This window comes from Malaclemys terrapin, chromosome 1, assembly GCF_027887155.1.
Source record: "Malaclemys terrapin pileata isolate rMalTer1 chromosome 1, rMalTer1.hap1, whole genome shotgun sequence".
Taxonomy (NCBI): Eukaryota; Metazoa; Chordata; order Testudines; family Emydidae; genus Malaclemys; species Malaclemys terrapin.
The window spans coordinates 56,924,617-56,941,333 of NC_071505.1; the positions used below are offsets into that span (position 1 = coordinate 56,924,617).

General features: G+C 38.6%; 1 protein-coding gene across 1 annotated transcript in view; it reads left to right on the forward strand.

Moving 5' to 3' along the window:
* The window catches only part of ARID2 (AT-rich interaction domain 2), a 160,070-nt gene that overhangs the window by 65,198 nt on the left and 78,155 nt on the right, over positions 1 to 16,717 (forward strand). Inside the window, exons 4-6 of the mRNA XM_054024890.1 lie at positions 11,410 to 11,543; positions 12,493 to 12,711; positions 16,152 to 16,219. Coding sequence (XP_053880865.1) covers positions 11,410 to 11,543; positions 12,493 to 12,711; positions 16,152 to 16,219 — 421 coding nt within the window. The remainder of the gene's footprint in view (positions 1 to 11,409; positions 11,544 to 12,492; positions 12,712 to 16,151; positions 16,220 to 16,717) is intronic.

Consider the following 16,717-nt stretch of genomic DNA (forward strand, 5'->3'; position numbering starts at 1 on the left):
AGAAGAGCCCTGTGTAAGCTTGAAAGCGAAAGTTGCTTCAATAAAAGATATTACCTTACCCACTTTGTCTTTCTAATATCCTTGGACCCACATGGCTACAATAGCACAGCAGACAACTTTTTATGTTGACAGGTAGACGGTACTGACCCAAACAAAGCAGAAATACAGCACTTTCCTGGAAAATATGCCACCAAGAAGAAACTCTCTCCCCATCTAACAAGCAACCTAAAAAATTCAGCAGGAAATTCAAACTATCATAGATATCCATGTTCAAGTCAAAGATCTGCTTACCATTGAACACTCAGAAGTCTCCATCATGGCAGTAAACATCTGCTGTCTTCTCTTATCCTTCCTGTCATTGCTATGTTTCCTCCAACTTCTCTTTCTTTCCTTCAGCATTAATCTTAGGCCTTGGCTACACTGGCAATTCACAGCGCTGCACTTGCTGCGCTCAGGGGTGTGAAAAAACGCCCCCCCTGAGCGCAGCAAGTGCAGCGCTGTAAAGCGCCAGTGTAATCCGCGCCTGCAGCGCTGCATGCTCGCTCGCAGCACTGCAAGCTATTCCCCTCGGAGAGGTGGAGTACTTGCAGCGCTGCGAGAGAGCTCTCGCAGCGCTGGCGGCGCGACTACACTCGCGCTTCACAGCGCTGCCGCGGCAGCGCTGTGAATCCGCGAGTGTAGCCAAGGCCTTACTCTTCTCCCCTTCTGATGTACATTTGTTCCACAAGTAGCAACATTTGCTCTGTCATCTTGAGGAAATTGGCTACAAGAGCTACGTTGAGGACTCTTTCTGTATTTATTACCCCTTTGGGGTAGATTATTCTGGGATTTGGGATCTTTGTGTTCTTCTTTCCCTTGTTTTTGTTTTGACAATGGATATGCTAATATGTCATCAAAAGGTGCACGTATGGCCTGGCTGCCCTAAGTTTGGATGCCTTTAGCAGTGCTCTTCTCTGCTGTCATATTTGTGCTGTGATTTGCACTGTATCTTTCAGTGCAAAAAAGAGAAGTGGAACTTAAAAAAAAAATGTTCTTAGAGTTTGCAACATTACTGGAAACCTGCAGAATCGCTACTTCCTGGCCTCTGGGCAGATCAGTGAATTGTTTTATATCAGCAAGAGATGTATTAAACAAATTCTTTAAAAAAAATTTTTTTTTCCCATTCTAGCCTCTGCTGTTGTAAGCATCAGGCTTCTTGTGGAGATTCTGTAGAGTAGGTGGCTCAAGGTATCTCAGAAGCTTGAAACTTATTCAGCATTTGTCACTTAGTTTAATAGTTAACCCCATAATTCTCACAACAGAAATATCAATCATATGTAACTTCCTTTCTAGGTAAATTATGGCAGCCATACCAGCAGGAAGGGCCGGCTCTAACTTTTTTGCCGCCCCAAGCAAAAAAAAAAGAAAGAAAGAAAAAGAAAAAAGGGAGCTGTCGCGCCGTAACACCCCCCCCCCCCCCCCCCGAGCGTTGCCCCGCCGAAAAAAAAGCCCCATTGACAAAGTCCTAACTGAACTAGTGGCTCAGCAGTTTTCAGCACTGGTTCAGTTTGGTGGTGTAGATTGGCCCTTAAAAGGAATGCATTGTGGGGAGTAGAGGTGGAGTCTGGCAACCTGATTCAGACAGGAAAGAGCTGCATCAGAGAAGAGAACCAAGAATCTTTCTCTTTTCCTCTAAGAAACTTTGGTAGGGTCCACATTGCGATATAATTTTTGACTTTGGAACTTTGGCTGATAGAAGCCTGGTTGTATTTGTTTGGCATCAGTTTAGAAAGTTCAAAGTTGAGATAGTTATTCTCAAGTTCCCTGCTAAATTTCAAAGCCATGAGTGGCTCTGCTGTCTGTCAGTGTGTCAGGAAAATAGGAGCAATGCACGTTACTGTCCTGAGATGCAGAAAGATAATTAACAGTAAAAAGGTTGTGGCTTTTTTTTTTTTTTTTTTTTTTTTTTTTTTTTTTTTTAATTTTAACGTGTAGATAGTAATAGAATAGTCCGTTCTTCATTTCAGATCAACAAAGACTGAGGAATAGCCAAGTCAAGGTTCTCTTTTTGTGAGATGGTAATTATACAGAATTCAGTTGTTTTAAACCTACACCCTACTGTCAGACCTGTGATATCACCATGATAGGTGCTATATAAAACTACAGATAGTATGCTCCTGTGGTTCTTCAGCATCTTCATATTGTGAACTACTGCTTCAGGTGAACATCCTTAGATGGCTCATCTTTCCGCCCTATGCCATATCTTCCCTGTTGTAATTATACTGCTTGGTTACATGGTGAAGTAATTCTAGACTAGTTTTAATTGGACAAGATGTAAAGTAAGCTTTTAATATTATGGGTAAAGCTATGTACTTTGTTAATCCCCCACACTTCTGTGCGTGTGTTGTTTATTACCTATCCACATGTGTAGGTCCTTACAGTTTTTCCTATAGTTCCAAATCTCCCTTGTTTTTTGTAATTGTCTGTGCTCAAGTTCTCTCAAGGTCTTATAGAAGTTTGATTCTTTCCTCTCATACCGCAAGCGTGTTATCTCCTCTAGATTTTATGCTGTTTGCAAATTTTGATCAGAGTTGAATTTTCACCACGGAAACATCCAACAAAGCCATGAAGCAGCCATGTGGAATGCAAAACATTTCAGTTGAGTTCAGATTTTGAAAACTAATTGCCAATAGCAAGAAAAACTTTCTTTGACCATGGAGAGATTGGAGGAAGTGGGCTAAGCCATCAGTTTCTACAGAATTTAAGCCTTCATTAAGAAAAAAGAAAGTTTCTAGCCTTTCTGGGTTGATAAAATAACTTAGGTATGAACTAAATATGAACTGACAGTGTAATCTTCCTGAGTTTGCAGACAGACTGCTGTAGTGCTTTCCCTGCTGTTCATTGCATTATTAAGCAATTGCAGAGAGAAACAAACAAGTCTGGTCAGCTTCAGTGTTCCTGTTCAAAATCATGTGGGCAACATTGAAACTGACAAGAATCATCGCACTTCAAGTGGTTTCTTCATGTTCCCACTTGTGGGATCAAAGTACATATGCCACAATGGGAATATACAGAGACTTACGATAAAGAATTTCAGTTACATGTAAGCAAACTTCATTTTCATCGATTGCTACTAAGAAAAATTAGGAGCAGCAGGGGCAGGACTTGGGGCTACTCACTAGGGAGTAACTTGGAGCCATATGTGTGGGAGTAGGCTCAGAAATGAGGCTCAGAAGGTAGGAAAGGCATACAGTGATTCCCACTGCTGTCAACACATGCACAGCAGCTAGAAGACTGAATTGTGTGATATGCATACCTCACTGAGAAGTTTCTCCCTTCCTTCCAGATAATCAGGTAGCTGCTGGGGGCGGGACACTAAATAGGGAGCAGTGGAAGATGGGGAGAGAGAATGAGAGCACCTCCTCTCTTCCAGCAGAGGTGAAGGGGAGGGTGCTACTTAATTCTTTCAGATGTAGGCTAGATAGAGGGTACGTCCGTATCGGCGGGTAGCGATCGATTTATCGGGGATCGATATATCGCGTCTCGTTAAGATGCGATATATCGATCACCGAACGCTCTCCCCGTCGACTCCGGAACTCCACCGGAGCGAGCAGCGGTAGTGGAGTCGACGGGGGAGCCGTGGCCGTTGATCCCGCACTGTGTGTACTCCAGGTAAATCGATCTAAGATACTTCGACTTCAGCTACGCTATTCACGTAGCTGAAGTTGTGTATCTTAAATCGATCCCTCCCCCACCCCCCAGTGTAGACCAGCCCAGAGGTTGGTAAGAAAAAGAGAGTTTCAGGAAGGACTCGGGTGCAGCACTCTGATAAGAATTTTAAGTCTTTTTCTTTTCTTGGTAGCTGAAAGTAAAGATAAGAGGAAGCTGGGATTTTCACTAGAATGTCGGCCTAGACATATCTGGTTGGGACTTCCTCATCTGTTGTATAAGCCCTTGGTTAGTAGGCGTGTAGTCAACTTTTCGGGTCCTGATTTAGTTGGTCAAAAAAAAAAAAATCTAGAGGAAAGCTTGAAGTCTTGGAATAGGCCTACAAATAGCAAGACGACTGTTTGAAGACTGACAGGTTTTACTCAGATAAAAAGCTGGTGGGTGTAGTACAAAAAACCTAGAGAGATACAGTTGGATATGGTATTGTGAGAGAAACAGTTTCATACAGCACCACAGACCACAGCCTGAGAACTGTACATACCTATTCCGGGGTAAATTCCATATGCAACTGGCTCACATACCATCTAGATTTTTTCCTGTTAACTGCTTTTCAAATTTCTTAATACAAGTTTTATTTACACTTTGTGATAAAATTAAAAAGCTGCTTTGTTATTGAAATATGTAGTCTAAATAGGCAAAATATTAGTCACTTTCATAAAGCTAATTTTCTCATAATTTTGATTAAAACAATAACCTATTTTAGTAACATAACATTATAAAACTAAAAAGTAAGTTGCAAACTTTTTTCGTTCAGAAATATGGAAGTATAATTTGTCTTTTGTAAATAAAATTACACTTTTTAAAGGTTTTGTTGCTAATTAGAAAATTAAGGTTTTTGCAGTGATGATTTGAAAATAAAATAAAGATCATTTGTATTTCTGCTGTTTAGTCTAAGTAGAAATTTGCATAATATATTTTGGTTTAAATTTTCAAAAGTGACCAATGACTTTGGTTTCTTAATTTTTAGGTGCCTGACTTGAGATACCTTTAAAGGAGACCTCATTTTCAGAAAGTACTGAGCACTTGTCATCTAAAAATCAGGCAACTGTGATTGTGCACCCAAAAAATCCCTAGTCACTTTTGAAAAATTAGGCATTTAATTTTCCCATGTTTCAGTACTTTGTATGTTGTTTGGCTTTTGCTAGTGACCAGAAAGATGATAATCTACTTCCAAATTGACAAACGGATGACAACAAACTAAATTCTTTTCCGTACCTCTCAGGAGACACAACACAGAAGACTATACCCAGGAGTAGGGACAGAGCCATTCCTAGCCATTTTGGTGCCCTACGCAGCCCCCCCAGGCCTCCTGGGGGGGGGGGCCTGGCCAGGGCCCCAAGCCTCCATAGTGGGGGGGGGGGCTGGCTTGGGGGTTGGGGAAACCGCCCCCCCCAGCTCGAGCCGGCGGAGCAGAGAGGGTTGGGGTCAGGTCACTCCACTTCCTGCCGCCCCGTGAGTGCAGGGCAGGCCTGACCCCGCACTCACGGGGCAGCGGGAAGTGGAGTGACCCAGCCCCAGCCCGCTCTACTCTGCTCCCCTGGCTCCCAGCCTTGGGGCTGGGGAGTAGTGGGGAACTGATCCCCAGCACTCAACAGCCGTGTGGCTGGGAGCCAGGGGAGCGGAGCAGGCTGGGGTCGGGTCTCTCCACTTACCCCTGCCGGTGAGTGCAGGCCTGCCTCCTGCTGCAGTCCTCAGGGGAGTGGGGGCGGGTTGGGTGGAGCAGGGGCGGGGGCTTTGGGGAAGGGGTGGATTGTGGGTGGGGCTGGGGCAGAGCAGGGGCTGGAGAGGCACATATGGGTAGGGACGGTCCTGCGTAGGGAGGGTAGCTTTGAGTTGCCTTTTCAGATCCTAGATTCTGTCTTTGACTTGTGACCACAACTGTCACATTACTCTTATTACTGGTTGGGCTTCTGAATAGGGATTTTATGTTCTTCTATGTAATATTGTTATATTTAATAGTAAACATGTTTAAATAATGCTGCGCTTTTGAGGCAAACCAGCAAAAATCAGGAAATGTAAGGTTAAGGCTGGTCCCCCCGATCCTGAAAACACAGGCTTAATTTTATTACTAGGGGTAATCGTGTTGATATAATTGAGACTACTCATGAGCCTAATGCTAAATCAGTGGGGTAAGTTTCCTTGATTTCAGTGAACTTTGTGTGAGGCCTTATGGAAGTAAAATTCAGCATGTGCATAAGAGTCTTCAGGATGAAGGCTTGATTTTGTGCCTCCTTTGCTATCAATATTGGGAGTGAAAGCAGTCTTTAACAGGCCAGGTTTTAATATACCCTTTCTCCCTTATTGTGACAATGATGGAAAAACTAATACAAACTTACTGACCTGTTTTTATTTTATTTTTTGTTTGTTTGTTTGTTTTAACTTGCTCCAGCAGGCAAGTTGGTAAGTTGAATTTGGTGAAGCTGAGTAAGAAATCTAATTTCCATAGCACTGGATTTTCTTAATCTTTTGGGTTTTTAAAATTAGAGCTCAACAATATTTTTTAATTGAAAAAATATTAGAATAGTTGCTAGGGACTGACATTTGCTTATTAACTTATCCAGAACCAGAGGCTGGAAATATTTAATGTCCCTAAAAATATGTAGGCTGATTCACCATCTAGGCACCTGTACAATAGTTTTTCCTCTTGTGATTTTTAGCAGCCAATAGTAATGAATCTGAATTAGGGGCTGACGATTAATCACAGTTAACTCACGCGATTAACTCAACAAAATTAATCACGATTAATCTCGGTTTTAATTGCACTGTTAAACAATAGGATACCAATTGAAACTTATTAAATATTTTTGAATGTTTTTCTACATTTTCAAATATATTGATTTCAATTACTACACAGAATTGAAAGTGTACTTTACTTTATATTTTTATTTTTATTACAAATATTTGCACTGTATAAAAGATAAAAGAAATAGTATTGTTCAATTCACCTCATATAAATACTGTAGTGAAATCTCTTTATTGTGAAAGAGCAATTTACAATGTAGATTTTTTTTGTTACATAACTGCACTCAAAACCAAAAAAATGCAAAACTTTATTGCCTAAAACTCCACTCAGTCCTACTTCTTGTTCAGCCAATCACTAAGACAAACAAGTTTCTTTACATTTATGGGAGATAATGCTGCACACTTCTTATTTATGTCATCAGAAAACGAGAACAGACGTTCACATGGCACTTTTGTAGCCAGCATTGCAAGGTATTTACGTGCCAGATATGCTAAACATTCCTGTGCCCCTTCATGCTTTAGCCACCATTCCAGAGGACATGCTTCCATGCTGATGATGCTCATTTAAAAATATCATGCGTTAATTAAATTTGTGACTGAACTCCTTGGGGGAGAATTGTATGTCTCTGGCTTTGTTTAACCCGCATTCTGCCATATGTTTCAAGTTATAGTCGTCTCGGATGATGACTCAGCACATGTTGTTCATTTTAAGAACACTTTCACTGCAGATTTGACAAAACACAGAGAAGGTACCAATGTGAAATTTCTAAAGATAGCTACAGCACTCAACCCAAGGCTTAAGAATCTGAAGTGCTGTCCAAAATCTTAGAGGGACGAGGTATGGAGCATGCTTTCAGAAGTCTTAAAAGAGCAACACTCCGATGTGGAAACTACAGAACCTGAACACCAAAAAAGAAAATCAACCTTCTGCTGGTGACATACTCAGAGGATGAAAATGAACATGCATCGGTCCGCACTGGTTTGGATTGTTATTGAGCAGAACCCATCATCAGCATAGACCCATGTCCTGTGGAATGGTGGTTGAAGCATAAAGGGACATATGAATCTTTAGTGCATCTGGCACGTAAATATCTTGCAACACCAGCTACAACAGTGGGTATGTCTTCACTACCTGCCGTATCGGCGGGTAGCAATCGATTTATCTGGGATCGATATATCGCGTCTCGTTAAGACACGATATATCGATCCCCGAACGCGCTCACCGTCGACTCCGGAACTCCACCAGAGTGAGCGGCAGTAGCGCAGTCGACGGGGGAGCTGCGGCCATCGATCCCGTGCCGTGTGGACCCCAGGTAATTCGAGCCAAGATACTATTCGCGTAGCTGAAGTTGTGTATCTTGGATCGATTTCCCCCCCAATGTAGACCAGCCCAGTGCCATGCGAATGCCTGTTCTCACTTTCAGGTGACATTGAAACAAGAAGCGAGCAGCATTATCTCCTGCAAATTGTAACCAACCTTGTTTGTCTGAGTGACTGGCTGACCAAGAAGTAGGACTGAGTGGACTTGTAGGCTCTAAAGTTTTACATTGTTTTATTTTCGAATGCAGGGTTGTTGTTTTTTTTTACATAATTCTACATTTGTAAGTTCAAATTTCATGATAAAGAGATTGCACTACAGAACTTGTATGAGGCACATTGAAAAATAATTTTTTTTTGTTTTTTACAGTGCAAATATTTGTAATAAAAAATAAATATGAAATGAGCACTGTGCCCTTTGTATTCTGTGTTGTAATTGAAATTAATATATTTGAAAATGTAGTAAACATCCAAAAATATTTAAATAAATGGTATTCTATTATTGTTTAACAGTGCTCTTAATTGCAATTAATTTTTTTAATCTCAACAGCCCTAATCTGAATGTAAAGTACTAATCTCTAACTCAGAAAGCTGGGAATTTACACTGGCAGATGATATAAAGCACTCGTGTCTAACTCCAATGGTTCTTCGGCTAGAGATCACTAAATGATTTCTGGATTCAAAGAAGATGGTAATCAGAACATGATCTAAGTTTACATATCTTGCAAAACCCCCAGAGCTAGAAATGAATGGTTTATATGACTGGAAAGATGAGGGTTTTTTTTCAGATCATATGAAAGCATAAATTCTTAGCTTTCACATTTGGAGATTAATGCTTTATCCCATTCATCTCAAGCCTTGTTTTAAAGCCAAATCGTTCTTCTGGAAAACCAGTTGAGATATATTTTGGAATGTGTGGAATTATGGGACAAGTAACCCATGATTCATCACACTGTTTCCTGTCTGTCAGTCTGAATGGTCAACCATTCTAGTACAGCTTTGTGCTCTTTTTTTTAGTAATGTACACTTAGCAATGAATGTACCAAATCTCACTGTTTATATAGAAGTAACCACTTTATGTATTGATGCTATGCTGTTAATTTTTGTATTACTGGAAAACCAATTTACATAGTTATTCAGTACATCTCTCCCCATTACTTTAAGACCATTTGATCCCATGCATTGTTCAAGGCTACCTCTTGTGGAGGGTTTGCACATGGTTCTTTGACTTGGTTGTTACATTCTCTTAAAAAAAAATGCATCAACCATTTAAAAAGGATTACCAGAAAATTGTTTAAAGGTTGTAAAGTGAACAAGGCTTTGGAAAACAAAACTGTTGCCTCCAATCTTTGTGTTCTTCCTGCCTGATGCATCTAGTGATGCAACACTCAGTATAGGATGCATAACAATTCATTGCTAGGGAATGGAAGTGATTGGAGCAATACATTTTGATGGTGGCTTATTATAAAGAAAAGTAAAGCTTCTATTGTGATGTATCTCTTTTGGTAAAATACAATAGAAGGAAGGGAAATCCTGAAAGTATGTAATTGTGTGGGCTTTTGTAAAGTATTAGTCTTTTTAAATGTCCCATCACTCCAGCAAAGAGTGAAGTTATTTAAAAAGGAGCTGCAGTCATTTTTTCATTTTGCTCAGAGCAGCGTTGTGAAAATGCACATGCTAAAAAGCACCTCTTGACATATGAAAGTTATAAATAGTATTTGGTTGAAATTTTGATTAAAGGGCTCAAGGGGAGGGAAAGAAGTGAGAAGCGGAAGGAAAATGAGCTGTAAGGGAAGAACTGAAATTTAAGTCATAAAGATTGTGGGAGGGGAAATGTTGACATTTGACATCAAGTGGAAAGAAAATTCAGTTACTCATAATTTTTTGGGGTCTGCTCTTTTTCAGACATTTAAATGAAAAGGTAAAGAGCATCAGCGAGGATCTATATTTTGAAGAAATATAGAAGCAACAGTATTTAAATATAAATGTATTTTAATCAGCAAAAGCAAAGTGATATAGTTAAGATTTCTGCTAGGTCCTTAACTCACCAGATGGAACCTATGTAATAAAGATGGTTTCCCAGTAGTGGGTCATCTAATAATACTTATCATTTACATAGTGCTTTATGTTTTCAAAGTACTGTACGTCTGATTAATCATAATTGCTTTATGCAACACCTACTCACAGCCCTTTTTAACGCTTAATTTTCTTCCTCTTATGAGATTAACTTAAACCTTTAATAAAGCTTTTTATTATGAAAATTATATTGGTTGAAATGTAAAGATATGTTTACTTATTTTAGGCTCTGGTTCAGCAAGGAATTTAAGCATTGTTTTAATTCTAAGCATGTGAGTAGTCCCATTAAAATCAATGAGAATAGTCACATGCTTAAAATTAGGCCAATGGTTTTCAGCTGGTCCGCAGACTTTCTAAGGGGTCCACGAAAAGTGACTATGAAGTTTCAGATCCCAGAAAAGGCATTCAGTTTTTCTGATCAATCAAAAGTATGTGAATACCCCCACCAAAACCCAGAATACCCTCACCTATAAGTCAAAACCCAGAAGTGTTGTCATTACCATAGAAGCCCACAGTTTAGCGCCCTTTCTCACACTGTGTCAAATGCTGTGCCAAGCATGTGCCTGCCCCCACTCCACCCCTTCCCCCAAGGCCCCACTCCCCCCCCCCAACCTCTTCCCATCAAACACACAAACCCTACTGTCTCTTTATTAAAATGCCCCCCCCCCCTTTTTTTTTTTTTTGGTCTTTTATCTGGCGAAAAAAATTTCCCTGGAACCTAACCCCCTCCCCTATTTACATTAATTCTTATGGGGTAATTGGATTCACTTAACATTGTTTCACTTAAAGTTGCATTTTTCAAGAACATAACTACAGTGTTAAGAGATGAGTTCCTGTACATTAACAGTTTGCCTTGTTACCACCAATTTGATGTATCCAGCCATGACTCTGTATAGTTTCTATTTTCCTACCCCTTTTGACATAGCCTGTCACCTCTTAAAATATCACATTCTGTCTGCATTACTGCATGAGTGATTCTAACGGAGTTCCAATAGTGTCATTTAGTTTGTTACTGAGTCTTAGCATTTTCAGTGTCCACTTGTTGAATTTAGCATATTTATATTCCAAGTATTTTCTTTATGAACCACTATTTTTAACCTGTTGATTATGTCTGTGTTGCCTACTCTTTGCCATATTATGCTTTTAATGGTAAACTATGTAAAATATTTCTGATGAAATTTCTTGTAGTAATTTGTAAATACTTCTACCTGCAGGTAATAAAAGCACATACAAAAATATGTCAGGTAACAAAAGCAAAAACTAATCCACAGAAAAAGAAAATGGGCTTAGTTACAAGGTGGCTAGTTATACTATAATTTTTAGCTAAGGAGTATTGTTGGCAAATATAAACAAATGTCATATCTAAATCATGATTCCACTTATCTGCCTGTATCACCTTTTGTCAGTCTGATTCATGGTTTTGTATTTTATACCACAGTTTAACTATTGCTTTCACTAACCTCTTTTTCTGCAGTTGCTACTGTTTCCTTCAGCAGTTCAACTCTTAGAGGACAGGAGTGTTAGTTGCATGATAAATATTAAAAATCTTTGCTTTCTTAATTTCAGCTATCTAGAAAAGTACGAGAAAGTACATCATTTTGGGGAGGACGATGATGAGGTACAACCAGGCAATCCAAAGCCACAACTTCCTATAGGTGCAATTCCATCTTCCTACAATTACCAGCAACACAGTGTGTCAGGTAAATTAAATTTTTGAGAAAAAGATAGTTGTGATATTTATTTTAATTTCCATGTTTTAACTGGGGCAGTCTTTAAATGCATTTACAGTGTTATTAAAAAACATCAACACTTTATGTCAGTCAAATCATTATCTAACAAAAATATTTTCTCCTGTTACCCAAAAAACAAGAAAACCTCCAAATCCATAAATAATCCCAATTCCTCCAGAGTTTGGGTAAACAGATAGATAGGCCTTGAAGTGATATTCTTTGAAAATCAACAAACTCAGGATCAATTGGGCCAAGTTAAGGAGCGAATTTCAGAGTTTTCACCAATAATGGTCTCCCTGCAGCTCACAGATGTTTAAATCTGGGTTCTGCTGATCTCAATTTCTGGGTTACAATTTGAGGAGCCCGGTGGTCTATAATGTAGCCAGAGAATCCATACCATATGGGGCTCTTCAGATCAAAATGCAAATCTTGACTGGAACACAGACACAAATTTGATGCCAATACAGTCCACTTAGATTGTAAGCTCTTTGGGGCCGGGACTGCCTATTTTTGTTCTGTATTTGTACAGCACCTAGTACAGTTAGGCCCTGGGCTCTTAGGTGATATGATAATACAAATAAATAATATTGTATCTCTAAATAATTGGGCTGCATTCTGTCCTAGCTGAAGTTTAAGTGGTTTTCAAGGTTCTCCTCTAGTAGAGCGTATATTGCAATGTTCCATTCTGAAATGAATAACTAACTGGCAAGATCCATATCCGATGGGAATGGTCTCAATGTTCTGGCCCAAAAAAAGATGGAAAAAAACAAATGAAATGTTGGAAAAGTTGGTTTAATGCCATGAATTATTTAAATTAAAGAGAATTATTGATATTTTACTTACTATGTCAGCCAGAATATTCATTTTATTAGTTTGGCTGCAGAACCATTGTTCTCACTCTTTTTTTTGTCTTGGTTAGATTATCTTCGTCAAAGCTATGGGCTGTCTATGGACTTTAATTCGCCAAATGACTATAATAAATTGGTGCTTTCACTGTTATCTGGACTCCCGAATGAAGTGGACTTTGCTATTAATGTGTGCACTCTTCTGTCAAATGAAAGCAAGCATGTCATGCAGCTTGAAAAGGACCCTAAAATCATCACTCTACTGCTTGCTAATGCTGGGGTATTTGATGACAGTAAGTTTTAAGTTGAATTCTATTTTTACTGTATATAACATTTTTAATATCTGAGCAGGAAAGCTGCAAATATATTTTTGTAGCTTCTTTCAATTTTGAATAATCATCATTCTTCATTTATAGTAAATTTTAAATAATTTACTGAAGAGAAATTAACTTGATACTTAGTTTTCTTTTTTAATTATTTCATAACTTGTGCTTCATGTCAGGCTTTGAATATTAAAATTACCTTTTTATTCAGCTAGCATATATATATGTTTTAGAGACTTTATCATTTAACAGTTTAATTTAGTGAAACTTAAGAATTGGGTTTTCAGTGGTATTTTTAAATTACTTGAGTTCAGTGATAAATGTTTAGCATTAGATTTCCATTTAGCCTCTGATGTCAGGACGTATGTGTTTGTTTGTTTTCCTGATGAATGCATAGGACTTTGTTGATTTTTAAAAGATGTGCATTTTGATGTAAATTACATATTAAAAATAGAAAGAAGCATCTCATAAAAATGACACACTGAGTTTATATTCTGATAAAACAAAGATTTGTTAGTTCCTAAGCACAGTGAAATTTAGAAATCAGACCTCAATATCATTAAAATGATCTCAGTCTGGATTTAAGAAATATTTAATTGGCCTGCTTGCATTTTTAGTATTTTAAGAAGTTGTATTTCACAAAACTATTTCAATACTGAATTATTGCTCCTGGGTAGATTGACCAGTGTGTTGGCTGTTAGGCCTTCTTGTTCCTTGCTTTATGTTCTTTTGTAAGCAAATATATGACCGAACCATTTTGGAATCTTACTGAATGACAGTAGGATAAAATATAACTCCTAGCTTATGGAAAAAAGGAATCATTCACTATTTTAATTTTTGTTATGTACAAAGCTTCTCTAACAAGAGATAGTAATGTTTTCCAAAGTTAATTTTATCTAAATAAATCCTCAAATGAGCATTCTTTAGCTAAAGAATATTTTGGGATGCCCCTAATAATAGATACAGTGTGTGGGTGTGCGTGCACACGCATGCATGCGTGTACATATTCTTGCAAAATACTGCATCAAAATTACTATCTTTTTACTGTTTTCCTTCAATTGTGGGGAAGAGTATGTGTGAGGCACATTATATACTCATTTTTAAAAATATTATCAACTTTTTTATTTCCTTAATCATTTGTAGTATGTAAAAAGTTCTTCATGTCAGTAATATATGAGTGCTGGTCTAATTTCTCCTTCAGATTTTTTGGGTTGTGTGTCTGTCCTTTTACTGTGTTTTTTCTTAATAGGATGTCCCTCACATTTGACCAGACCAATACATTGTCTGCATCTGTGCTAGTCACAAGGACTCCCAAGTGGAAGGAATGTTTAAAGAGTGTCTAAAGTTAATTTTAATTCCCTAATTAATCCTTCCCAGAGGCCCATCCTTAGAGTCTGATTTTGAGTGGTCACTCTGCTGAGAGTCAGGACAATTCCTTCTTCAAAGTAGCTTTTACAGAAATGAGAAAGGTGCTTCAGCAAGGTTTGAATGTTCTTTTGTTTCATGCCTTTTTGGACACTCAGGGCTAGTCCTCCATTGTTAACTTTTGGAGGTCAAGCCTGTGTTTCCATACGGTTGTTTCATTGGTGTCCTGTACTAGCTGTTCTTTGTGTTATGGTCTTCCTCAGCTGAGAAGTATTTGAGGTAAAGTTCTAGGCCATCGCTAACAATAGTAAATGAATAATCATTGGTATTTGAGAGAGGCAAATTTGTAATAGACATGTTCTTTTCTTCCACTAGGAGAAGGATTTTATTTTCAGCTACTCTCTAATACATCCAGCAGTGAGGGTCTGATCAATGCAAAAGACAGATGTGTCCTATTTCCCTATCCATGTAGTGAGGGAATACTTATTTTCTAGAGCAGGGATCTCAAACTCAAATGAGCACGAGAGCCACATGGGGACTAGTACATTGGCCCAAGGGCCACATCACTGACACCTCTCCTCCCCCGCTGCCCCTGGCCCCGCCCCCACTCCACCCCTTCCATGAGGCTCTGCCCCTTCTCCACCTCTTTCCACCCCTTCCCCACCCCCATTCCAACCCCTTCCCCAAAGTCCCTGCCCCACCTCTTCTCCGCCTCCTCCCCTGAACGAGCGGCTCCCCGCTCCTCCCCACCTCCCTTCTGGAAAGCGCCTGGAGTTAGGCAGAGGAGCAGGGATATGGCATGCTGGGGAGCTTGGCAGCTGCAGGAAATAACTCAGGGGGGGCGGGGAGCTTGGCTGGCTGCAGTAAATAACTCGGCGGGCCACACCTTTGAGACCCCTGTTCCAGAGCATATATATAGTTTTCATCATTATAGTTTGTGAATTGTGTTAATTCTCTTTTTTGTGATGTAACATTTCTAGTTATATTTTTCTCAATTTTGTTAACCTCTTAGGATTTATTCCAGTTTGAAAATTTGAGATAACTCTTACCTTGCATGTCTTAGGACAGCCTCTCTCTTTCAGGAGTACTGTCTCAGTTTTTTAACATTCATTTTTCATTTTAAGTTCAAGTTCTCTTATGTAACCTAAGAACATGACGGGAATACAAAACCTTTTTTCCCCATCTTGTCAGTAGGATTGTTTTAAATAACTTGTTTGTATCCTCAAAATATTTAATTAGGCCTTGCATGCCAAATGGTGCAGAAGCCTTGGTCCTGGATTCTGTAAGATGTCAAATGCTGCTTCATTATTTTCAGCTGAAAATTGTAACAATTTTTCACAATAAAAATATACTGTGAACTAAATACTGTTTTATACAACTTCATATTGACACTAATCGCAGACTTCCAAGCTGCAAAATAGTTATTTTCCTGTCAAGGGAAATCCTGTGAACTAATCTTCGTTGCTTCCAAAGAGTGATAGGCCAGAAAATTTGATGTAATATTATTTACCGGTTCCACCAAAGCAGCCAGGAATTATCATAAAGCTTCTTTGTAAAATACTAATATTTTAGTAAGTGATAGTGTTGTCTAGCCATTGTGTTGGCTTCTTGAAAGCTTCAAGGGAAGTTTTGCCTAAGCACCATGCTAAACAACTGGGATCATCTTTACTCTTTACTATGTACAAGAAAAAACTAGTTGTTGACATGAGATTTAAAGCTAGGAAACCACTTCATACTTTTGTCAAAAGAATTCTAGAAAAGCATGTCATGGCTCTTTAAGATACAAGGCAAAGGTACACAAAGTTTAGACCATTCAAATATTTTCTTGTGCCTTAATAAACTGTAGTACTGCAACAGCAGTCAGTTGAGTGTATTGCAGTAGCGATTACAGTGGTTTACTACATCTTACTGCAAAATTACTCGATGAAAAAAGAAAACTTCTGAGTGGTCTGTAGTATTGTTGAATCTTTATTTCTATTGTTGATTGGTAGAAAATCAAATGAAAATGTTCAGCTCATTTTGACACTTTTTTTTTATGCTTAAAGCTTTAGGATCATTTTCTACTGTATTTGGAGACGAATGGAAGGAGAAAACTGATAGAGATTTTGTTAAGGTAATTTTGAAATTATGAAACTGTTTTAAACTGTGCACTGCCAGTAGCAAAGTCTAAGTCTCTTAAAGCATCAAAATGGTTTTCACATAAGTTGTACCAGAATGTGACTTTGAACTACTTTCCAGTTTATTGCTTTCAAGAAAATATAGTAGCATACTAACTCAAGGATATTTGTGATAAAACTTGGGGGTAAGTAGGAAGAAAAGCATTAAGAAAAAGGAAGGGTGAGTTGTAGAATAGACAAAGGTTACAGAATTTTTTTAAACAAGCCCTTCAATTAGGAGTTTACATTATAGTAGCTAGGTTTGCACAAGACATTTTTGTTTTTTTTCCACTAGAGGGCATGATATGCTATATTAATGTGTAGCAAAATTACTTCTGGCTACACTTCTATTATATGTAAACACTTCCTCTGTGTCCTGGATTAATATTTGTATGGTGCTCGGTAGCGTGTAATATAATATATATGAAAGGGATTTGACATTTCATTATGTTTGC